The sequence below is a fragment of the Patagioenas fasciata genome, chromosome 1 (assembly GCF_037038585.1).
Source record: "Patagioenas fasciata isolate bPatFas1 chromosome 1, bPatFas1.hap1, whole genome shotgun sequence".
Lineage (NCBI taxonomy): Eukaryota > Metazoa > Chordata > Aves > Columbiformes > Columbidae > Patagioenas > Patagioenas fasciata.
Window position 1 is genome coordinate 213531965 of NC_092520.1, and position 25327 is coordinate 213557291.

Here is a 25327-nt window from a genome sequence, read left to right on the forward strand (position 1 = left end):
CGTTTAGAGCGTTTATTTTTGGCTGGAAGTACAGAACTTGTAACTCGGTGCCTATATATTTATAGACTGGCAGATAAAAGCAGCGCTGTTTCGGGGAACTCTGTTTTTATTGGCAGGAATTGTGTTTGGATTACAGCAGAGTAACACCTTAAGTTAGTCACAGTCAAACAAGACTCCCAGTCTTTGAATTTTACAGAGGGGAGTATAACAAGCTGTTTAATTTCCCTTTTTGTAAAATTAAACATTCAACGTTCCATAAAATCAGTAACTGGGGTTGCTGCCTTGCGAATGCAAAGGGCTTTACCAGCCGGAGGATGCAGCCGCCTGCTTATCGCACAGGCCGTGTCGTGGCCCTGTGTTACACATCGGGAAATCAGAGAGAAATTCCACTGATTTGTGGTTTTTTTCACAGGAATGGGGTCAGTCCTGCGTCTCTGCTCAAACGCCGGCTCTTTGAGGTGAAGCACAGAGACCGCGCTGATGCACGAGGGTTTTGAGAAGTCACAGAATCCCAGAATGTGAGGGGTTGGAAGGGCCCTGGAAAGCTCATCCAGTGCAATCCCCCCATGGAGCAGGAACACCCAGCTGAGGTTCCACAGGAAGGGGTCCAGGCGGGTTTGAATGTCTGCAGAGAAGGAGACTCCACAACCTCCCTGGGCAGCCTGGGCCAGGCTCTGACACCCTCACCAGGAAGAAGTTTCTTCTCAAATTTAAGTGGAACCTCCTGTGTTCCAGTTTGTACCCATTACCCCTTGTCCTGTCATTGGTTGTCACCGAGAAGAGCCTGGCTCCATCCTCCTGACACTGCCCCTTTCTATATCTGTAACCGTGAATGAGGTCACCCCTCAGTCTCCTCTTCTCCAGCTCCAGAGCCCCAGCTCCCTCAGCCTTTCCTCACACGGGAGATGCTCCACTCCCTTCAGCATCTTTGTTGCCCTGCGCTGGACTCTCTCCAGCAGTTCCCTGTCCTTCTGGAACTGAGGGGCCACAACTGGACACAATATTCCAGGTGTGGTCTCCCCAGGGCAGAGCAGAGGGGCAGGAGAACCTCTCTGACCTACTGACCACCCCCTTCTAACCCACCCCAGGTACCACTGGCTTCCTGGCCACAAGGGCCCAGTGCTGGCTCATGGTCACCCTGCTGTCCCCAGGACCCCCAGGTCCCTTTCCCCTACACTGCTCTCTAATAGGTCACTTTTGATTTTTACATATATATTTTTCAGGATGTTCTGCAAACAGAAGGGGCATAGTTGCCCGTATTGACCAAAGAGCTGTTTATTTCTCTGCAGAGCACGCACATCCATTTCTAAAGATACCTCCCTGAAGCACCACGTCACAGCCCAGCAGGGCCGGCTGCCCCTCCGCCTCCGCCTGCTCCCTCAGGAGCTTGTCTAATGGAATATGCTGCATAATATGCTGCTAATTTGGCAGCTGTCAAAATGAATTACAATATTTTTTTTAACAGAGCTGCCGCTCGGTGTGATTACACCAACTGCCCCTGTTTCTCTTGGTGTTCCTGACTCAAGGGAGAGACAGTGAAGGGCTTAAAGGAGCCTCATAAGGTCTTTTGTTGGTCTCACCCCACACTTCTACAGCGTCGCTTCAACAACCCCAGCCCTGCAAACCGCTTTGTGTCCCCTGTCCGTTTACCAGTTGTTATTTCCAGCTGCGTTTGGAGTCACAAACCTTCTCCCTGGACCCCTCAGTTCCAGAAGGACAGGGAACTGCTGCAGAGAGTCCAGCGCAGGGCAACAAAGATGCTGAAGGGAGTGGAGCATCTCCCGTGTGAGGAAAGGCTGAGGGAGCTGGGGCTCTGGAGCTGGAGAAGAGGAGACTGAGGGGTGACCTCATTCATGTTTACAGGTATAGAAAGGGTGAGTGTCAGGAGGATGGAGCCAGGCTCTTCTCAGTGACAACCAATGACAGGACAAGGGGTAATGGGTTCAAACTGGAACACAAGAGGTTCCACTTAAATTTGAGAAGAAACTTCTTCCTGGTGAGGGTGCCAGAGCCTGGCCCAGGCTGCCCAGGGAGGCTGTGGAGTCTCCTTCTCTGCAGACATTCAAACCCGCCTGGACCCCTTCCTGTGGAACCTCAGCTGGGTGTTCCTGCTCCATGGGGGGATTGCACTGGATGAGCTTTCCAGGGCCCTTCCAACCCCTGACATTCTGGGATTCTGTGATTCCCTGTGGCCCGCGGGGTTGGCGCTCAAGCAGGGGTGCTCAGGACTGCAGAACCCACCGTAGCTCTTGCACTAAATCTTGCTTCTTGACTGTACCCTTTTGGTAACCTGAGCAAAATATTTCAAGCTCCTGAGATATTTTCTTCTCCCTCCTGTAAGGCGGAGGGAGAGGAACCCTTGTAACGACGGGTAAATTTTGTTTTCTTACAGGGAGGAGGAGGCGGCTCCTACATTTTTATCATTCATGCTTTTCCCTGCTCATACCTCAGAGCAAGTAGAAGCATGAAGGTGTAAATCAATGTCCATCATGGAGACATGAAGGCTCCACAGTGAAAAATCCCTCACGTTGAGGTGCCTTCCAAGAGAAGAGATCTCTGGGCACCCACATCTCCATTCCCCCACTTTCCCGGCTGGTAACAGGCCCAGAGTGATTAGTTGCTGCCTGGAGCAGAGCTGGGGTGGCATCTGAGGTCCTCCAGCAGGAAAAGGATGGTTTTCCTTACGTCAGAGACCGTGGGGTTCAAAAGGACTCATAGAAACACAGAATAACAGGTTGGAAGGGACCTCAGGGATCATCTGGTCCAAGCTTTCTTGTCACAAGCCTGGTCTAGACAAGCTGGCCCAGCCTAATCTTAAACATGGCCAGTGTTGGGGAATCCACCACTTCCCTGGGGAGATGATTCCAATGGCTGATTGTTCGCATCAGGAGAAGTTTTCTTCTTGTGTCCGACCAGAAAACTGAGTCTGGCACGATGTTCCCTGCACTAATCCTTCCACTGGTCAACTGTGAGGACCCTGAAGGACCACGCTCCTCTCCTCCCTGTATCTCATATGGCATTTAGTTGACTCCACCTTCCTCCAAGGCAGGGGCACAATGCAGCACCCCCCACCTTGAGTGCCTGTGCTTTGTGTGATTGCAACCCAGCTGACATGATCTAAGGCCATCGGCTGCAAACCCGCACAACCAACAGGACCCAATGGGCCACTGTGTCCTCCAGACTCTGAGGATGGAGATCTACCAACAAGCCTTGGTTGATGGAGGAGGTTGGGGCCTTTCTTCCTGTTCTCAAGGGTTGAAGCAGCTGCTGGGCTCAGGAGGAATTATAGAACAGTTTGGGTTGAAGGGACCTTCAAAGGTCATCCAGTCCCCCCCTGCCATGAGCAGGGACATCTTCACCAGCTCAGGTTGCTCAGAGCCCCGTCCAGCCTGGCCTGGGATGTCTCCAGGGATGGTTCATCCACCACCTCTCTGGCCAACCTGGGCCAGGCTCTCACCACCCTCAGGGCCAACAAATTCTTCCTCATGTCCAGCCTGAATCTCCCTCCTTTAGTTTAAAACCATCACCCCTTGTCCTGTCACATCAGGCCCTGCCAAAAAGTCAGCCAGACTTGCTTCTTTTAGGTCCCTTTGCAATGCCCAGCAGTTCAAGTGTCACCCACTGTCACCTCTGTGTCCTGCTTTGATCTGCATTTTGCTCTCTGAAGAGGGAACCCCCAACCCAGGGGTTATTTCCACCACCCAGGGCCTTTCTGGTGGCCCAAAACAGGGTTGACCCCTCACCTTGGCACGTGTGACCACAGGTGTCTTCCTACCAGAGATGGTGTCACCTGCCTCTTCCCCAACTGGTCCCCAGCACCTCTTGCATGGGTAATGGGGACGGGTGGCTCTAATGATGCTCCTGCTTTGCCTCCTCCCGTTCAAGCTGAAAATGGGGAAATTATTGTCCCCTTACCCCGTGTTGAGATCCTTTGGTCAAGGAAGGGTCAGTGCATCCATCTTCCAGCTGCTCAGGCAGAGAGGGAGGGCGAAGGGTGAAAACCAGCTGGTTGTAGCTATGGAAGTGGAAAAACAATAATAAATACTAAAAATTTCCAGCAAACTTCAGAAAGTTCTCCAAGATGGATGGGTACCAGCAGAGACCTGCGAGCCTGGGCCACATTGGAGGCAAAAAAACCCAAAGGTTCTGTATCCTCCGAGCTCTTCCCCTCCCAAATTTCCCCCATCAACAAATCTCACCTTCTTGGGCTCCAGCTGCTGACTTACGATTGTTATAATGAAAGACACCGAGCAGAAACAAACTGTGTGGCTCCAAGTGATTTATCTTTATCCCTTTCCTGCCCGTCTTGTTTAATTTAGTGGCAGGATCAAGTTTGTGACACCCTGGAAGTGACAAGGATTTCACCACGATTCCCAAAGGAGTTCAAGGCTTTTCCTCCTGCTTGAATGAAAATATCCCGTTTCTCTCCGAGCCGGGCTGCGATGTGCCAGCGGGAGATTGAAAGCGTTAATAAACACCAGCCCGGATTTAATGAAAGGCAAAAAGATTCTGAACAGAAATCTCCGAGCTGATGAAAGTGGAACCCGGCCGATGAGGATTTATTAAACAAAAGGTTGCCAGGATGATTTGTTAAATTAGAATTATATACACTTGCTAACTGCTGGAGAATTAAGGGTGCTGATTAAAGCTCTGAGATGGGGAAGGTTTAAAGGTGCGTTAAACATGATGGTCGCGATTTTAATGGCGCGCTGCTGTTTTTGCGGTGATGGAGATGTCACCGGGATCTGGAAATACAATAATCCATTGATTTCTTGCTATTTGTTTTTTAAACCAGGTCCTACGTGGGAAGCTGGACCACTTGGTTCCGTGTTCATGCTTAAGCACTGACAGCAAGAGGCTTCACTCCCCATTTCAGCCTTTCCTAGGATAACGGCACAAGCGAAGTGTCACTCCGTGCATCAGGGATGCGATTCCCAGAAACCGGGAGCCTAAAACCACTGGTAAGTCGAGCTTAGGGACCTCAAACCTTGATGGTTTCCTTAGTACCAACCGCCTCAAGCTCAAACTGCTGCCCTAAGCTGGGTCCCCCAAGTTCCTGGTTTAGCTGCACTCGCCTTGTCATCCTCCATCAGCTGCCATGAACCAGGACACGTGGGATTTGAAGGAAAACAGCTTCTCTTTCCAACCTTCTCTCATATTAAAGGCAGGAGAAATTATGATGTCTTCATTTCAGAGCCCTGTTAATTTTCCACTCACCATCATGAAAGGAGAAACAAGACCAACCTGTTTTGAAGAGGGTACATATTTATTTTGCTTAAAAAACCAAACCAAACCAACAAAAATACCACCCTAAACTGAGCTGACCAACCCCAAAGTTCTGCAAATCGAGAACACTGATCAAAAAGTACTTTGGCTCACCCACTTTTCCAGCCTCTGCTAAATAAAAATAAGTGCTATTAATATAATCTCTACAGCAAACATTAAAACCAAACAAATCAGTAGCCTGGATACAAATACTGGTTTTGGAAAAACATCTGCACAGGCCTTTCCTCCATCACACAACCAGGCAAAGTCATCTGCTCTCCTACAGCAGGGGAGGTATCGGTGCCACTTCGGTGACACTGTGACAATTATAAATACTCAAAAACACACAGATCACACCGCAAAGCTAAAAAAATCACCAATGACAACAAATAATAACCCAGCGTTGACATCTGGTTTGAGTGAAGACTGAGTACAGCACACGGTTCAAAAAGAGCAACCCAACCCTCCCCAAACCTACTGGCGTCACACAGAAATTGCAATGTGTGATTTCCTCCATTAAAAGAGTGGCCTGGTGAGTAATGTGCAGAACGTCCCACTCGCTCACGCACCAGCTCAGCTCTTGCTTTGCTTAAATCCTCAGCCCAGGTGACAGCAACCACCGCCACAGCGGACCAGGAGTTCCAGCTCCTCTGTTGCAGCCTCATGTCGCACCCGTGTGTTTCAAGCTTTGATGAACCCCAAGATTTACCAAGCGTCTCCGATGTTTCGCGCTGCCTTCCCACACCTCCCTGTCTCAGCTGAAGCTCCGTGAAAATAGCGTTGAAGATAAAGATGAGGGATGAAGGTTTTTGCCTCTCTCTGGGTCCTTCTGGAGCTGGAAGTGAGATCTGATCTGGGGCAGCTGTTGAGAAAACATCTCCCCATCTACAAAACATCCCAAAATACAAGAGGCTCTTCAGGCTCGGGAAAAATCAAAACCAGGAGAGAAAAAAACCCATCGGTACCTCAGGAAGGAGCGAGGCCCCGTCAGCATCGTAGAGACTTTGCTTGGGATGGAGTTTTTTCCACGGTGGCCCGTATGGTGCCGGGTTTTGGATTTGAGGCTAAAACGGTGCTGACACAACACAACACAAACTTTGCAGCGCTTGCACAGCATCAAGGCCTTTCCCTTTTTTCCCCACGCTGCCCCCCATGGGTGGGCAAGAAGCTGGGAGGGGGCACAGCCCGGACAACTGATGCAGATAAAAACCAGCAATAAAAACAGAGACTAAGGGTTTCTTTGGGGAAGGTGGGACTGGCTGGGCGTAGCTCTGATGGTGGGAGGTGTTGCATGGTTGCCTTTGCATCACTTGTGGGTTGTTTTCTTCTTTCTATTGCTTATCAAACCATCTTTACTCACATTATTCCTTGGTTTTGCTCTTCCTATCCCTCTTCTTGATGCGGGGCACAGATGGTGCGTCGTGGCCGGTCGGGTTTAACCCACCACAAGTGCAGGTTTAAACATTGGAGGGGTCATAAATACTGAGGCTGGAAGCTGTCGGGATGCCATGCGGAGGAATAACGGAATATAGTCCTTACTTGGCCCAGCTGGATGGGAATCAGGTTGACGTTGCTGGATGTGTTAACTGTCATGGCTGAGCAGGGACAGTGTCACGGTGATGGGAATAAAGTGCTCCAGGAAAACCGGTGCTGCTGCTCCAAGTGTGTTATTATAACCCTCACTCTGCCCAACATTGAGCAGCTCCTAGAAGAGCTGTGGTGGATCCTCACATCACCTGCGCAATGGGGACAGACACCCAAAGCTCCTGAAGGCCACTCCTGTCCCAGCTGAGCGGTGACACCAAGGGACAACGGTCCTGCACCAGGTGGATGCTGCTATAATATACAGAAAAGCTGCGAGCGAAGCTGATGCCCAAGAGGTGGGAGAAGAAAAGGGAAGAACTGGGTGAAGGGACAGTAAAACCAGCTCACTCCCCCCAGAAGCAGAAATAAGCTCAGCTTTACTGGCCTTTCTTAAGTTTCTTGGCATCACATGAACCCTGAGGTTGGGCTGGATGCGAGGGCACCGCAGGCGCGCTGGGGGCTCAGCACAGATGGTTGCAGCTGACTGCTGGTAACAAAGCCCACGGAACACGCGTGTAATGAGGGAAAAAGCAGGAAACAACCAAAAAGCGACCTGCCCTGAGGACACAACCACAGCAGGAGGAACCCGCAACACCCTGAAGCATCAGGGCAACATCTGAGCACTCAGCGAAGCCTCAGCAGCACGTCACCGTCTCCCTGAGAAAGCTGTGAAGGTGACACAGCGACACTTGCTGTCCCCCTTAGCATCACCCCTTTTTGGTTTCCTCAGACTCCCAACTAGACCCTGCTACTCATGGTGGGGACGCGGTGGCTTTGGAATCAGCCCCCTGCACCATTTCCCAGTGGAGGATCTACTGGGCAGACTGGAACCTTTAGAGAAGGTGGGAGCTACAGGCAAGTCCAGTGTCCTCCTAGAAAGGTATCACACAACAAGGACTGGGGTTAAGAGCCAGGCCTGACATTTCCAGGGTAGCTAAAAATCTGCTGCACAAACAGCAGCTCCCGGGGGCTCAGTCATCTGCTACAGTCACCAGGACACGAAAGGACGGCATCAAACAGGCTCAGGGTCCAGCTCATCAAAGCCAGGAGGAGTGGACAACAGCACCACAACTAAGTTGGGCTCCTAACAGCACTGGGTCAGCTTTTACATTACTTAAAAAACGCTATTCAAACAAAAAAAACCCCAAAAACAACAGGGGGAGAGGCTGGAAGCAAAAGGGGTTGCATAAAAAAAATGCAGCCTTGCATAAGAGTAACCGTATCGTCTCTCCATGATCCGTTTTGGGCAGGTTCCCAGAGGAGGGTCCACGTTTCCCCAGGAGTTTGGCACAGCCAACACCTCCCCCATGTTATAAAAACAACCCCTCTCTGGGGGATTCCTGCTGCTCTGCTCTATAAAACAATAAAAAGGTCCCTGCAGAGTGTCCCCGGTTGTTACTCCTCCTTCGGCCTCTTCCTCCAGCGGGCCAGGAAGGGCCCGAGGCTGTTCCACACCTCCGTGTACATGAGGGTCCCCACGAAGACAAAGGCGGTGCCCAGCCAGTGCCAGCCCGTGAAGGGGTTGCGGAAGTAGAGGATGGAGAAGATGAGGCTGACGAACTTGCGCAACGTCACCACCAGCGTGACGGTGAGGGACGTGCACTCCGTGGTGAGGATGAAGACGCCTCGGATGCAGACGTATCTGGGTGGGCAGATGTAAGGGCAACACTGGGGCTGATGAGGGAGGCGGCCAAGAGGCCACCAGCATCCTGGCTGGGACCAGCACTGGTGTGGCCAGCAGGCCCAGGGCAGTGACCGTCCCTGTGCTGGGACCTGGGGAGGCCAAACCGCCAATCCTGGGGGCAGTTTTGGGCCCTTCATACCAAGAAAGGCCTTGAGGTGCTGGAGCGAGTTGAGAGAAGGGAATGGAGCTGGTGAGGGGCTGGAGCACAAGTGTGATGGGAGCGGCTGAGGGACCTGGGGGGTTCAGCTGGAGAACAGGAGCTGAGGGGAGACCTTCTGATCTCTGAACTGCCTGAAAGGAGCTTGGAGCCAGGGGGTCGGGCTCTGCTCCCCAGGAACAAGCGCCAGGAGCAGAGGAAACGGCCTCAAGTTGCGCCAGGGGAGGTTGAGGTTGGATGTGGGAACAATTTCTTCCCCAAAGGGCTGTGGGGCATTGGAACAGGCTGCCCAGGGCAGTGCTGGAGTCACCATCCCTGGAGGGGTTGAACAGATGGAGATGAGGTTCTCAGGGACAGGGGGCAGTGCCAGGGATGGGTTATGGTTGGACTCGATGATCTTAAAGGTCTTTTCCAACCTAGACAATTCTGTGATTCTGTGACACTTCGGGAATGCAAAGGCCTGGGCTATGCACAGCCCCACCTTGCTCACAGAGGGAATAAAATACCCTTCTCCTCACATCAGCTTTTCTACAGCTGTGAACAGCCTCACTCCACACGTCAGGGACACCCCAGATTTCCCAGACTCCCCATAACCCTGCTCTGGAACAGCAAAACTCCCCCATCAGAGCAGCTGGGGCTGATGTATTGTCACAAGGTTAATGGCGTGCGGGTTTTACAGCTCCTGCCATGGAGCCAAGGGAAGCTAACATCACATTTCTGCATCTATACCCAGCAGAAGCCCCATTTGAGGAACATGGGAAAAGCAGATTAAACAAAGGGTTTCATGGAGGAGCATGAGCAGCAATAGGGCTCAGGCCTCTCTCAACACTGGGAGCAAAATGGTAAGAGGGCCTTGGACTGAAGGGTCCCTTTTTTGAGGGCATCTCGGCTTCATCAGACTTTCAGAGGTGTCCTCACTGCCTGGAAGGGTCCACACACTGATATATTAGACATAACTTCTGATCTGTTCCTTCTACCTAGAGCTGCCTAGTAAAACTGCCGTGTATTTGTACCCATCAGCCTGTCCCCGGGGAGGTGGTGGCAGATTGGAAATAACAAAAGCCCCAGGATCAATTCCACTCTGTGTTTTCCAAGAGGTGGTGACGAGGTGGTTCAGCCACCCTGGAAAGATTTGTCAGACCCGAGTTAAATTTCACTCCCTATTTTCCAAAAGTTACACTAAACTCAACTCCTAAACACAGGGAAGACTCGTGGAATTTGCTACCCCCACCCCATTCCTCCTCTCCCACCCCATTCCCATCTCTGCAGCGCATCTTACGCTGAGATTTGGAAGGATACTGAGTGACGACGTTCATGAGGAGGTAGAACCACATGATTGGCAGCGTCAGCCCGATCACTGGGACCTGGAACGGCTCTGTGGGGAGAAGATGGAGCAAAGTCACCACCCTGGCAAGGAGAAGCGTCTCTCTCCTGTCCAGGACTGACCACCATCCGCGACACGCTGCAGCTTCAGGATTTTGCCCCAAATGGAGGGTTATTATGTTCTTACTGTAGTAAATTACAACTAGAGGAGAGTTGTGAAGATGTTACTGCTTGGACTTGCATAGGAAAGAAAGGAAGATGGAAGAAGAAGGCGGCTAAGGAAAAATACATTAAAAGAAAAGCTGTGTCTTGTTTTCTTGTGTCAGGGCCATCCTGTTAAAACTGGATGAATCACCTGTGTGGCTCTGAGAAGCACAGCAAAGCCTGCGTAGCACCAGCAAAACAAAAGCCAACGGGTCCTTGTTTATACCTTTGGTTGAGTATTTGGTCCTGTTACTCCCATTTTTGAACTACCACAGGGTCACCTCCTGCTTTCCTCGAGACGTGGTGCGGTAGGCTAGAAATATTTTGCAATTATATCAATGAACAGGTTAAAATGATCTACACATGGAAAGAAGCCCTATCCAGAGGGGATTAGAGAACCAGCAAATCTGTTCAGCAAAGGTCCTTTCAGTTTTGTAAGACAGAGGATACAGGAAGGCTGCTGGCACTGAAAAGCCTGGTGAATTTTACTATTAAATAAAGATGTATAGCTCGAGATGGATGGATAAGCAAGCTGGCTGGGCCCAACAGGTGTAAGCGTGTGCATTAGTGAGAAGCTTGGGCTTTAATTACAGGCATCCAAACAGTAACTCGTGGATTTGCAAGCTGCTGTGGCACCAGCTGAATGCCCAGCTGCCCACAGCCAGGCTCCCGACGGTCACCATGTCCTCCAGATAGTGCGAGGTTTATTTTGGCTTTTGGCTTTCTACCAAGCCTGGACATTCAAAGGGCTTGAATATCCCCAGATGACAGTCTGATGTGCACAACTGATGGTCTGAAAGCTCCCTACAGCACCGTGCTGGGCACTGGGGAGGCCAAACTGCCAATCCTGGGGGCAGTTCTGGGCCCCTCACGCCAAGAAAGGCCTTGAGGTGCTGGAGCGAGTGGAGAGAAGGGAACGGAGCTGGTGAGGGGCTGGAGCACAAGTGTGATGGGAGCGGCTGAGGGACCTGGGGGGTTCAGCTGGAGAACAGGAGCTGAGGGGAGACCTTCTGATCTCTGAACTGCCTGAAAGGAGCTTGGAGCCAGGGGGGTCGGGCTCTGCTCCCCAGGAACAAGCGCCAGGAGCAGAGGAAACGGCCTCAAGTTGTGCCAGGGGAGGGTGAGGTTGGATGTGGGGAACAATTTCTTCCCCAAGGGGCTGTGGGGCATTGGAACAGGCTGCCCAGGGCAGTGCTGGAGTCACCATCCCTGGAGGGGTTGAACAGATGTGGAGATGAGGTTCTCAGGGACATGGGGTAGTGCCAGGGATGGGTTAACAGTTGAACTCGATGATCTTGAGGGTCTCTTCCAACCAAAATGATTCTACAATTCTGTTTTCCAGAGCACAGAACAGATGAGAACAAGGATCCATCTATGCAACACTTACCGGACTGGCTGAAGAGGACTGCGTGGTGGTAGATGTTCGGGGCAAGAAGGAGAAAACCAGGGAGTGGTAACGCGTGCTGGAAAGAAAAGTAAAGACACGATGTTAACTAGAGGTTCTATCTGCCCGGTAAAAGCAACAGAAAAGACACAGCGACTTACATTGTAAAAAAGGGCCTCTTTGGAGTGCTTCCCAAACTGCTTGTACAGCATCTCCTGGAAAATCCCCATCCTGGCAGACATGAGGAGGGCGAAGGTGAGTGCGGCAATACCTGGAACAGAAGCGCAGCCTTGCAACACTGCCCAAGCGTGGCATAGCTCGAGTTGAGCAGCCTGGAGACTCCCATAATTTGGTTTTCAGTGAAAAAAAAAATTTAAAAAAATGAGTCAAAACATCCAGACTTGATAAGAAAACTGATAATGGTCTTGGGGACACAGGTATCTTATTACAAGGGCTGAGATGCCAGGAGATTTCTGAAAAGAATACCCCTTAAAAAGAGATGCAGCCCCAAGAAGATACCTGGAATCTCTGTCTGTCACTACGCCACTGCCTTGCAGACACCCCTCAGGTGCCGTATTTAACTTGTAGGCCAAAATAAGGGCATTTCCTCACACAACGCTGCTAACAAGTGCCACAAACCCCCCCCATTCTTCGCAAATCAACATCCACCAGATGTTAATTAAACCTCAGCACAGGGGCTCCCACCGCACTCTGCTTCGCACAACCCGCATGGTCAAGGCCATGAGGGAGCAGAAGTCTTGCCAGTGTCCCAGCAAGGCCGGCTGGAGATGTGACACTCACCCAGCAGCCACCACAAGAAAACCTGGAGTCCGTCCTCTTCGTTTAAGCCGGAGTCAGATGCCTGGTGGAGGGAGACACGACACAGTCACCACGAGCTACTCTGTCCCTGAGACTCACTCCGGCCTCCCTTTGCCTCAAACAGTCGCTTCTTTGGCTGAAAAGAGGTGGTGGCAACTACGGCTGCGCTTTGCTTTTCGCTCTGCTTCAGGGAACGCACCAGATTCCAGCAAAGATTATAAGTGTCTGATCAAGAAAGGAGTTTTTCTGAAAGAAATGGCCTGGTTTGGCCAGAGACCAAACTCTTCAACCACAAAAATAAGCAGTTAATTATTACTTTAATTAAAATAATTAGAAAGCTCCCACTGGCAGGCTCCTCCATCCCCATCTCGGAGGTGGGTGTGCAGGAAAGAACAAGCGCTCTGGTCAAGCCCCAGTCAGGTACTAAAACCAGGGTGCTGGTTTGCAGTCAAGACATAGGAGGAAAACAGGCCTGTAGATGCCATTAGCTGAAGGTAAAACTCGAGGTAGCATGACCTGGTTCAACTCCCTTTCACTGTGGTTTAGGGCAAATTAGATTACTTGTCTTTGACACAACTCTGTGTACCATATCGAAGAGTTTATCTGAATTAATCCAGAGCAAGGCTGCAGAGCACAGACCTTCTTCAAACACCCTGAGAGTATAAACAACGATTAAATGATGGGGGACTTAGAGGTTTGACAGCCGTTTCATTTCCAATCTCTCAGAGCTGGATTAAGTGCTACCAATTTTCACTTGATACCATTTTAGGTCATTTTACTGTCTTCAGTTGACAAGATCAGGCTGTGGGTGCTGACCCAGGAAAAACCCAAACTGGTGTTACATGTGGATTTTCTTCACTCCCTCCCATTCTCCAAATACATGCACTTTATTTCAAGGGTCACAGAAAGTCATGTTGGATGACAATAGATCTGGAAAAATCTAGCCTGAAAGCCAACAAGTTCTTCTGGGATAAAAAGAGGGAAGATTTAAGATGGCTGAGTTTTGTTTAAGATTCACATGGCAAAAAAACAATGGGATATGCTCAGCAAAAAGCAACCTGAACAACACAGGATAAATAAGTTAAACCATGTGCACGTGTGTGCATCCCTTCTCTCCAAGCCACAGGAGAATGGGGGCAAGAACAAGAGCTCTCAGGGAGCAGATCTAGAGCCAGGAGACATCTTGTTTCTTCATTAATAAGTCAAGCAAAGGGAATTACTGATGAAGGTGCTGACAGCAGCTCCTCCTGTCAAGAAGGTTCACAGCTCTGACCTCAGGCCCTTTCCAATCCTTACCACTTGCTTTGCAGACATGAAAGTGCAGGTGAAGATCCCCAGGGACACCAGGGCGATGGATGTGTATTTAGATACACTGTACCTGCAAGGCAGAGAAGAGAGATGTCAGTGGCCCAGCCCAGCCTTGTGTTGTTCGTCTGCCTCTCTCTTGCATTGCGTTTTGCTCCGTTACACCAGCGTGAACTTGGGATACTGGACACGTAGCCACTACCTAACACTGGACACCAGTACAGGTTGCGGCTGACCTGCTGGAAAGCAGCTCTGCAGAGAAGGACTTGGGAGTTCTGGTCAACAACAGATTGACCACGAGTCACCAATGTGCACTTGTGGTCAAGAAGGTCAATGGTACCTGGGGTGTGTTAGGAAAAGTGTGACCAGCAGGTCAGGGAGGTTGTTCCTCCCCCGCTGCTCTGCCCTGGGGAGGCCACATCTGGAGTTGTGTGTCCAGCTCTGGGCTCCCCAGTTTAAGAAGGACAAGGAATTACTGTAGGAGTCCAGCAGCGGGACACAAAGATGCTGAGGGGTCTGGAGCATCTTTGTGATGAGGAGAGACTGAGAGAGCTGGGGCTGTTGAGCTGAAGAAGAGAAGCTGAGAGGGGATCTCATCAATGGTTATAAATATCTCCAGGGTGGGTGTCAGAGGATGGACCAGACTCTGTTCAGTGGTGCCCAGTGACAGGATGAGGGGCAACGGGCACAGATTGAAGCACAGGAGGGTCCATCTGAACATGAGGAGAAACTTCTTTCCTTTGAGGTGCCAGAGCCTGGCCCAGGCTGCCCAGAGAGGTTGTGGAGTCTCCTTCTCTGAGACATTCAAACCCGCCTGGACACCTTCCTGTGTGATCTGCTCTGGTGACCCTGCGTTAGCAGGTGGGTTGGACTGGATGATCTCCAGAGGTCCCTTCCAACCTCAACCAGTCTGTGATTCTGTTACATTGCTAGGAGGGAAGGCCAACTTGCTCCAACTGCAACAAAAAAGCATTTAGACCAAGATCGCCTTGCCTGTGGCAAAGAATCCCTCTCAGATCAAAGCCAGCATGGATCTCTCTGAATAGCGATGGAGTGGCAGGGGACGTGCCCACACTGGTACAGCAGCCAGACAGACCCCAAGCAACTGGGGACCATCCTGTCCCATTGTCTTTGCCCACTGGGGTGGGTTGAGCCCATCCAGCAGCCAAGCACCAACACGGCTGCTCGTTCATTCCTCCAACCTCATGGGATGGGGGAGAGAGGGAGAAACTCATGGGTTGAGCTGAAGAGTTTAATAGGCGAGGAGCAGGGGTGGAAAACAACAAAAACAATGCAAAAGCAATCATTTATCAACTCCCATAAGCATGGCCCATCCCTGGAGACATCCCAGGCCAGGTTGGACGGGGCTCTGGACAACCTGATCTGGGTGAAGGTGTCCCTGCTCATGGCAGGGGTGGCACTGGATGAGCTTGGAAGGTCCCTTCAACCCAAACTATTCTGTGGTCATCCTGGAAGCCAACTCCCCCCAACCCTCTTCTTCCTGTACAGTGGTTTCTATTGCAGCACACAGAATCACAGAATCATTTTGGTTGGAAGAGAACCTTAAGATCATCAAGTCCAACCATACCCTAACTCTAGCACTAAACCATGTCCCTAAGAGCCTCGTTTATACATCTTTTAAACACCTCCAGGGATGGTGACTCCACCACCACCCTGGGCAGCCTGTTCCAGTGCTTCACAACCCTTCCCATGAAAAAATGTTTCCTAATATCCCATCTGAACCTTCCCTGTCGCAACTTGAGGCCATTTCCTCTTGTCCTATCACTTACTACTTGGGAGAAGAGACCAACACCCTCCATGCTCCAAGCTCCTTTCAGGCAGTTCAGAGATCAGAAGGTCTCCCCTCAGCTCCTGTTCTCCAGCTGAACCCCCCAGGTCCCTCAGCTGTCCTGGCTACATCCCTTCCCAGTTTCTTGTCCACCCCCAGTCTACTTGCAGGCAGAGTGGGAAAAAGAGAAAGCCTTGACACCGTGTAAGCGTTTTTCAGCAACAGCCAAAACATCAGCATGTTGTCAACACTGTTTCAGCCACAAATGCAAAACATGACACCGTATGGGCTGCTATGAAGAAAATTAACTCCATCCCAGCCAGACCCAGTACACCTATCCATCAGGAGTGGTACCGGCCTCACACAAGTAAGAGGAAATAAAAGAGCTCACACAGAGGGTTGCAGCCGTATGTAAAAGCTCTTTTCAGTCCATATTTGCCTTAAATGAGGGAGTGAGAAGTGGTGGAAATGAAGAAGAGGGAACTATTCCGACCTCCAGTCCAGGCACACCTCTGTGCTCCCTTTTCCTCATCAGTGAAACAAGAAAGTTAAACAGGAACAGTAACACCAGTCAGGATTAAGTCAATGGCAAAGCAATCTCTGATAATATAAAAAAAAAGAGGCTTGTGATTTACCTCTTCTTCAAAATGATGACACCTAGAGCCATGCTTGCTATGAGAGAGCCCTGGGAAAGAAAAGAGAGGGGGAGAAAAACAAAACAGGTCAGCATGACAAAATTCTCCAGACTGGGTTTCCTGCTGCAGAGAAACACCAAAACCTCAATACAACTAATGCCAAAACACCAATGGAAATGCCAGAACAGTGTCAGGGAGACAGAGGGTGGGGAGAGTGTCACTAGAAGCGGAGAAGTTGAGCTGGGTGGTTTGGGAACAAGGATGCTGGGGCAAACAGGCTACTAGGATCTTCTGGCCAGTGGGCCTCCCCCTTTTTTGGCCCAGTGGTGACACCCGGTGTGTGCTGCAGCCCAGAATGTGGCCAAATCACTGTGGTTTTAATTGGGAACAGGAGTATGGCTCCATGGATCGGCTGCAGCACAAGAACCAGCCCTCGTGGTTAATGTGGGACGGGGCTCCTGGAGTGATCTGGTTTTCTTCCTTTTAACCTCTCCTGACTTCAGGTATCTCAACCCAATGCTGTGTTGTGGGAGAACGGATCTGCCCAGCAGATTTTGTTATCTCCGTCTGGCCAGCAATTCCGACCATTCAGGGCTGACAAACAGAGTCTGAGTTTCATTTTATCATCGTTACCTCCCTCCCGCCTTTGGAAATACGGAGCCTGTTTGAGTCTCCGTTTCCTCATCTTTTCGGGGACATTAAGTTGACATTTCATGGTCAACAATGTGAAAGTGAGAACTGGAGCTTAGTATTTCCATGGGGTTTTGGTGCCCTCAGGGTGGCAGAACACACACAGCAGGGATGGTGCTTGCGCAGATGATGGAAAGAGACGTCACGGAAAAGGATGGTCTGATGGAACTCACCGATCTGAAGATCATATGCAGCGGCATGGCGATATTTAAGTTCAGGGCATAGTTATTCACCACACTGACAGTGAAGAACATGGCCACCATGATGAAATAGTACCTGAAACACACAAAAAACAGCAGATAGCTGTGTGTGTACCTCCCTGGGATGCGGGGGGACACCTTGGGAATAGAATATAGGTTGCGAGGAAATGTCTGGAGCTGAGCAGGAGCCCATGTACTCTTGGGTCTGTGACAAGGACTAACATGGAGATCAATCCAGTTTGGCTGTAGCAGGGAAGTCCTTAGAATAGGATGCAGGTCGAGCTGCACTGGCTCAGCTTGTGCTGATCCCAGAAGCAAAAGGGAACTGAGGAGAGCCCAGCTGAGATCTTTTAGTATCGACTTTGTCCAGACCCCTCTTTCCTAAGGTCTGTGGCATAAGATAAGGTTTGATTCAAGGGGATTCAATTTCTGCCAGCAGGCATTGCTCCTGTTTCTTGGACAGGAAAGTATCTGATGGCAATCTCCTATTAAGAACTCTCGCTAAACGAGGAGTTCATATTTTCATCAGGCACGACAGGTTCTCGAGGCTTCGCAAATGCTGCAGGATGGATGGGATACGGACAGGATAAACAAGCCTTTTTATTAAATACTTCTTGAGATATTAGATAGCCAGTCTATTTGTGCCTAGCAAAAGTGTTTCAGATCAACTGTACCTTATTGGTATGGCCGGCTTCTTCCTCCCAAAGTTGGCCTCGAAGATAAAGCCTTCCACGGCAATAAACAGGAACTGGGAGAATGTCACTATGTTCCCACATCCTGGAAACTGCCTGCAGGCATGGAAAATAAAGACAAGTGTAAGAACAACGCCACAGAGGACAAACATTGCATTGGGCTCCAATGAAAAGATGCTAACAGCTCATAATCCCAGACTGAGCATCAGCCTGGAGGGGCTTTATCACTTTATTTGTGCAGGTTCTCACGTCGCTTTTGTGAAACACTTCCCTGCAGGTATTTATTCACCTGTACTTGTAGATACATGTGCAGCAACCCCTTCCTCAAACACTTCCAACCCCCTCATGGGGCAGGCAGTGAATTGGGGCAGGCAGTGAAAGGGGCAATTGATCGCATCTCATGGGTCTGTAAAACATCCCACCAGGGTGCAGGATCTGCAAGAGCAACGTCAAACACCAACAGGACGACGCAGGAGCTGGATCTCCCTCTTTCTCATGGGAAAGTGGTTCTGATAGGGATCTCTCCCTGCTGACAAGCTGCTGTTAGAGGCGGCAAAACGATGAGTCCACCCGGGAGGAAGGCAGCAGGATTCCAACAGCTCTTATTTCCACTGCATGAGGTCCAAGGTCCAGTTCATGTCATAGAACCATAGAATCTTTGAATCATTTTGGTTGGAAAAGACCCTCAAGGTCATCAAGTCCAACCATAACCCAACTCTAGCACTAAACCACGTCCTTAAGAACCTCGTGTAAATGCCTTTTAAACCCTTCCAGGGATGGTGACTCCATCGCTTCCCTGGGCAGCCTCTTCCAATGCCCGACAACCCTTTCCGGGAAGAATTTTTTCCTAATATCCACAGAGCAAGGTGTAGCATCCATGGTTCTGCTCATCCCTCATCCCCAGAACGTGTGCACACGAGCTCAAACATGCTTTCAATTTCTCCAGCAAGCTTTAGCTCTCTGCTCTCCTGCTTTTGCTGGATGCCTAGAGGTTGGCTGTAGGTTCAAGAAGGAACCTACAACAGCTCATCATGGGAGCCCAAAAAGCTCATGGTGTTAAATGCCATGTGATAATCTGGGAGTTTGCTCACGTGACACATGCTTTGTGTCGAGGTTTTCAACTCCACAAGGTATCAAAAGCCACAAAAACAGTGTCTGACCTCAAAAAAAAAGAGACCCTCTTAGCTGAGCATCTTTGTCCTCCCATAGAGGCCCAAGCAGGGCAGTTATCACCACCTTTGCAGCTGGAACAACACCAGCTCTGAGCAAATCAACCTTGTGTGCTTATTCTGAGGGAAGAGGAATTACACCCAAGGTAACAGCCTGACATTAAACAAACACTCCCTGCATGCGGCTCACCCGTTCCTGCTGCAGCCTCTGCCCCCTTCCTAAGAAGCTTACAGGGAGCAGGAGAGGACATCTTGGGAGGCACAGAGGCAGCTGCAGGCTCAGAGGAGGCCGTGACGGGTCAGATAATCAGAGAGCTCGCTGTTAGTTGCAGCAAGAGACAGGGGAATTTCAGCAAATACTTCCCCTTTCTCTGGTGCAAGATAGAAACTGAGACCAAGGACTCGACGGAGTCCTGATCCCCGTCCTGCTGCACAAGCACGCAGCTTGCTCACCAACAAGTAGGTAGAGGCTGAGTCTAGACATGGTTTTGCAAGCTGAGAGAACAGGAATAACCAAACTGTTACCGGGTAGCAGAGCCAAAGGCCTGGTGTCCTCCAAAATCTCCTCTGTCACTTCCCTAGACTTCCCAGAAGCAGCAGTGCTGTGGTTAAGGCAGAGCTGGCACGTGGTTGCCACCAAACAGCACCTAGAAAGGCCACTTTGGCCCAGCGTTTTCCATTGGGAGGAACTGCCCTGAGCCTCTCTTCTCTACCCACCTGCCCATTCGCACATTTTTCAGAGCTTAACTGTCCATGAGACGTCAATCCCTGCTGTGTGATGCGGTTAAGAGGCTGAGGGGAGACCTTCTGATCTCTGAACTGCCTGAAAGGAGCTTGGAGTCAGGGGGGGGTCGGGCTCTGCTCCCCAGGAACAAGCGCCAGGAGCAGAGGAAACGGCCTCAAGTTGCACCAGGGGAGGTTGAGGTTGGATGTGGGGACCAATTTCTTCCCCAAAGGGCTGTGGGGCATTGGAACAGGCTGCCCAGGGCAGTGCTGGAGTCACCATCCCTGGAGGGTGGGACAGACGGACATGAGGTTCTCAGGGACACGGGGTAGTGACAGTGTTGGGTTAATGGTTAGACTCGATCTTAAAGGTTTTTTCCAACCAAAACGATTCTTTTGTTACTCGTGGGAATAGAAACTGAACCGGAGGCAGAGGCCGGGCTGCAGGACTGTAAAACTTATCTCTGCAGGGAATGCAAAGCAAGTGTAAACTCAGAAAAACCAAGGCTGTTTCCATGCGCTCGGCTTTGTTTCCTCACATTTCACAGATCCCTGCATTCAGTCGCTGTACATATGACCTCGCATTATCGGTAAAGTGTTGACACAGGGTTATGTGTTAACAGATAATAAAAAGACAAACAAAAAAAACCCCAAAGCCCAGGCTGTATCTGCCCATATCTTTGTCTCACAATCCTAACACAGCGATAAACCTATAAGAAGTGACAAGAAGACTGGATATATCCCCGTTTGCACCATACAGGGAATAAACCCATCGATAGCGACCACAAAGAGCTTCAAAAGTTCCCAAAGAAGGCACCTCACAAGAACATGGCTTCAGAAGGTGATTCCTTCTGGTATTCAGACAGGGGCTTCTTTAACTTGCTCTTGAAAAACCTCCAACGAGGAGCTTCCCTGCTCTCACTCTAACAAACCCTCTTCAGTACAGTGAGATGGAGCAAACCTGGGATTTTGGCCTGCTTGACATCCCTTTCACGACAATTTAAGCCCCTTATTTCTTGTTCTGCCTCCAGAGCCCGGCAGAAAAATTTATCTCCTCTTGTCTGCAGCCATTCTCCACGTGTTTAAAGTCTTTTGTCTGTCCTCGGGCACCTCTAGACTAAACAGTTCTCGTTCCTTTACTCTTTCCTCATAAATCCTGAGCAAATTGCTTCCAATCACCCTTGTTATTCCTCACTAGACTGCCGGTCTGGCCACTTCCCTTTCCTGTGACCCTGCTCAAGGACTTTGCTTGTTACGGGAAAATTCATCTTCAAGAGTGACTTTTTTCCCCTCTAGACAACACCATGATCCAAAGAAATAACCAGTTTTACCCCAATTTAGGGACTAAAGTTGAACAGGCCAAGAGAGGGGCACAGAAACTGAGTTCTCAGGAACAGGAGGATTTCTAAAACGAATGAGAGGTGATGCTTGTGTCCAAAAAGCAGCTTTTCTTAGATATCTGCAACTGGACTTCTAGGATTTGCTGCTCAAAATCCCTTCTGGGGTTTCGACACCTCTGTTTTGAGTAGGGCCAAATGGCTCACTTTTGGTTTAAAGTCTGGCTGGTGTGTCTTGCAAGCATCTTGCAAGGGAGCGCAAGAAGTCAAATCCAAAGCTTTCTTTACCTCGAAAAGGCCCATTTCTTCTCCCTCGCTGATGCTGCAGCACAAGCCAGGCAGGAAAAGCAGAGATTAGAGCAATCCCTGAGAGGAAAGAACTTGGCACACAAGGTTTCTTCCTCCAGGAACTGCTTCTTGATTTATCCAGTGATTGCTAAATGATCCTGCAACCCTGTGTTAAGGTATCTGTGTCCTGGTCTCCCAATTTGAAGCAAATATCCCCACTGCTGGCTGACAGAGTCAGGCTCTCCTTTGCACTGCCTTTTTCTCTTCACCATCTGATGATGGGCGGGGAGGAAGTAAGGGTAGGATTTAAGTATTAGTTTCGAAAGCCTGGGCATGATTGAACATGGTACTGAATGGTCAGGGGGTGCAGCTCCACTCTGACTTACTATGAGGGTAGATGCAAAACCAGTTCAACCATTTTTGCACTTTTATCCTCACACCTTGCTCACCAGTCCCAAGAACAAATCCAACAGCCCATCACCTTTCCTAAGCCACGCCAGCCTTCCTCTCAGTATAAGGAAGGTGACGCAGCACTCGGACGCATCCCAAACGTCAGCCTTTTTCTCTCTGCAATCTGGCAATTTGCCTTCTCTCCGAGAGTCACACAGGACTCCTTGCCCTCATCACGTTGGCTTTGTAGCCGTGTGATCCTGCTGAAGATCACATTTCCAGATGGACGACGCTGCCTTGGCCCTGCCTGCCGTCCCCAGGGACCCCTGGCCTGCTCCTGCGTGTCTTTTCCTTGGGATTTCTGCTGTTATTTGTATGAGGCACTGGGATCAGAGAGCAGGGGTGGCAGGGATGCTTTAGCCTGGAGCACAAGTGTGATGGGAGCAGCTGAGGGACCTGGGGGGTTCAGCTGGAGAACAGGAGCTGAGGGGAGACCTTCTGATCTCTGAACTGCCTGAAAGGAGCTTGGAGCCAGGGGGGTCGGGCTCTGCTCCCCAGGAACAAGCGCCAGGAGCAGAGGAAACGGCCTCAAGTTGCGCCAGAGGAGGTTGAGGTTGGATCTGGGGACCAATTTCTTCCCCAAAGGGCTGTGGGGCATTGGAATAGGCTGCCCAGGGCAGTGCTGGAGTCACCAGCCCTGGAGGGGTTTAAAAGGCATTTAGACGAGGTTCTCAGGGACATGGTTTAGTGTTAGACTTAGCTTATGGTTGGACTCCATGATCTTGAGGGTCTCTTCCAACCAAAATGATTTTAGGAGATCCCCGGTGCCAGGGTCTATCCTATCCTATCCTATCCTATCCTATCCTATCCTATCCTATCCTATCCTATCCTATCCTATCCTATCCATCTCCTAAAATCATAGAACCATTTTGGTTGGAAGAAATCCTTAAGATCACCGAGTCCAACCTCAACCTTAGTCTAGCACTAAACTGTGTCCCTGAGAACCTGGAGGGTTTAAAACCCCTGGAGGGGTTGAAATCGGGGTTTAAAAGGCATTTAGACGAGGTTCTTAATAACGTGGCCCATGACAGGACCAGGCTGGGCCCAAGCCGAGGAGGAGACCGCCCCAAAATCCCTCCCAAACCCCATCAGAGGTGACACAAGGCCAGGCCCGGCCATCCACACCCGGGCTCCCCTTGGATGAGAACCCCAAGCGCTGAGGGTGACCGGTCACCCTCACCCGACCCCATTCCTGCCCCTAAACCCTCCCTCTACACCCCCAAATCCTCCCCTCGGCCCCGCACCTGACCAGCAGCTCCAGAAACACCACGTTGCTGCAGCAGCCGCCGAACACCAGCCCCACCGCCACGGCCGGGTGCATCGTACCGCCTCCAGCAGCGAGGCAACGTCCCGGGCCGCCACCGCATCCCTCTCCCGGGCCGCGGCCCCGCTCCCGGCCCCGGCTCTGCCGCCCCCGCTTCCTCCCGGGGACCGGTAGTTCGCTCCCCGCCCGCCGCCCGTTCACGGACACGGCGGCGGCGCTGCCGACGGGACTACAACTCCCAGCGGCCCCCGCGCCGCCTTCCCGCCCTCCCCCTCAGGCGGCGCCGGCCCGCGGGGCATCATGGGGGTTGTAGTTCCGGGCTAATGGCGGCGCGGGGCCCAGCGGTGAGGTGGCGGGGGGGCACAGCTTAAGCGGTGCTTCACTGCTGAGGAACAGCTGCTGATTGCTGTTTTGAGGTTAGATAATTAAATTATCGCTTCGGTGTGACATGGAGCTTGCGTGAGGCCTGCGGGGGAGCCTCCTGGGATGCCACAGGCGAGCCCCAATGTGGCCCCTGTCAGTGTCACCTATGGCTATTGAGGCAGCAAAAATGAGCCTGAAAAGCAATTGTGCACTTGGAAGGGGTACAAGGAGGATTAGGGAAGGGTAGAAGTCAGGAAAAGATGCACAAATAGTGGTGGTGGGGTTGATTGTGCGGGTCCCACAGCTTAACAGGGGAGATGGAGGAAAAAATTACTTATTAAGAGCAATGGTCAGGGTGGTATTTCTGGTCACAACACCAAGGTGGGAGAGAAGAGCCGTGTGGTGCTGGAGACGGAGGGTTTTGGGTGAGAGGGTGACGGGTGTGGGTACAAACTGCACCCCGGGGTGCTGCACCGACACCGACTGCAATGGGATGTTTATTAATTTGCCTGCATGAATACAACTGTGGCTTCTCTTGCCAGGATGAAGACGGCATCGTGTCAGCCATGGTAAAAACGTGGATAAAAACAGCACAACCACTCCAAGGATCCAGCCCTGAGATCGCCTCGGACTCGATGATCTTGAGGGTCTCTTCCAACCAAAATGATTCTATGATTCTATATGGACTCCCCAGTTTGACGTGGGCTTTCCGTAGGGCTTAGTACAGTGCCTGTGGCACCTTCTGTTTTATTTTGTCCATATTAGATCATGTTCTTGCCCTGTTACTCCTTATCCTTGTGTCCTAGAGTGTGTTTTTACATTCTTGCAGTTGGAGCAATTCATGTTTTCTGCTGTTAACATAACGGATCAGTCAGGGGTGAAGCATCTTCTAAAGTTGTGTGGACCACCCTGCTGAGAATCTGTCAAATCCCTCTGCGATCATATTGATCGAAAAGTGGGGTTTTCATGCCGTAGGTATTTTTTGTTTCTAATAAAATTTTGATCTGAATCAGACCCAAGTCTGATTTATTTTCTTTTCTTTAAATACCACAAGTGTGAGATCCCACAAACACATTGCAAAGAGCTACGGTCAGTCCAAAAATTAAGCACTTCTAATGATTTCCAGCCCTTTGGGGAATGTGACAGCCTTGGCAGCCTCTCTGTTGCTAAAAGCAGCCAATGACAGGGGTGAAACTGCCAGGATTGCCCTTTTTTTTGCTCTCTGCAAGTTTCTAAGCTCTTTGATTCCAGCCAGGAGATCCCAGAGTTTCACACTCTTGGGGGCTTGAAACCCAGGATGGCTGGATCATTGAATAGCAGATAGAAAGCCCACAGCTCCTTGACAAAAGCCTCACAGATCCAAGGAATTTGCGGCCTCCCTTGTGATATTTCCAGGAGTTTCAGCTTGGGATGTCCTGTCTAGAAAAACAGCCAGAAAATCATGCTTTGGGGGTCCAAACATCTGGGAGACCCCCTGGAAAACCCAGCAGTCCTGGCAGAGCTTCATTGTTTTCCCCATTTTGCAAAACATCTCAGTGTTTCCTGACCTCACTCGGGGTAGAAACGCTTCAACTGGCTTCCTTGGTCTTCCCACCAAGCCTTTTAAAATGGTTTATATATTATTAAAAAGCACCATGGCTCATTAGCAGCAAACAAAGACGATTGCTCAGGCTTGCTGACACTTCGGAATGTCTCCAGGGTTTCCTGCTTCCCCATCCTCGGCTGCTGCACCGATCAAAATGATCAATATTTTTTCTGTTCCCTTCGCTAATAAGCTTTTGCTACATTGGGTGCTCACTCCTTCGCCTTGCCTTTTATTTGCTTTCTTCATGCTTCAAAGAGAAGCGGGAAGCTGAGGTTGTTTTCCTGCCACAATAAATGTGCTGCACCTTGGTTTCTAAACGTATTAAAGCCACAGAACAAATTGCTTCTTTTGAACTGCTCCGGTGTAACAGTTAAACCAAAATGTCAGCTCATAAAGCATTTTGAGCTGTTCCTTGTA

At 50.5% G+C, this 25327-nt stretch overlaps 2 protein-coding genes across 3 annotated transcripts in view; one reads left to right on the top strand and one right to left on the bottom strand.

The window, feature by feature from the left end:
• Positions 1-5177, top strand: part of LRGUK (leucine rich repeats and guanylate kinase domain containing) — a 64742-nt gene extending 59565 nt beyond the window's left edge. For both annotated transcript variants that reach the window (XR_011737097.1, XR_011737098.1), the window contains one exon: positions 4796-5177. The gene's annotated coding sequence lies outside the window, so the exon portion shown is untranslated. The remainder of the gene's footprint in view (positions 1-4795) is intronic.
• Positions 5178-5247: 70 nt separating this feature from the next.
• On the bottom strand, positions 5248-23163 carry SLC35B4 (solute carrier family 35 member B4). The gene is made up of 10 exons (XM_065849842.2): positions 22943-23163; positions 17714-17827; positions 17013-17115; positions 16150-16199; positions 13717-13798; positions 12403-12463; positions 11763-11872; positions 11605-11680; positions 9990-10065; positions 5248-8491 (listed from the first exon to the last, which is right to left on the bottom strand). The coding sequence occupies exons 1-10, from the start codon at positions 23017-23019 to the stop codon at positions 8245-8247; spliced, it is 996 nt and encodes a 331-aa protein (XP_065705914.1). The 5' UTR covers positions 23020-23163; the 3' UTR covers positions 5248-8244.
• Positions 23164-25327: the final 2164 nt, after the last annotated feature.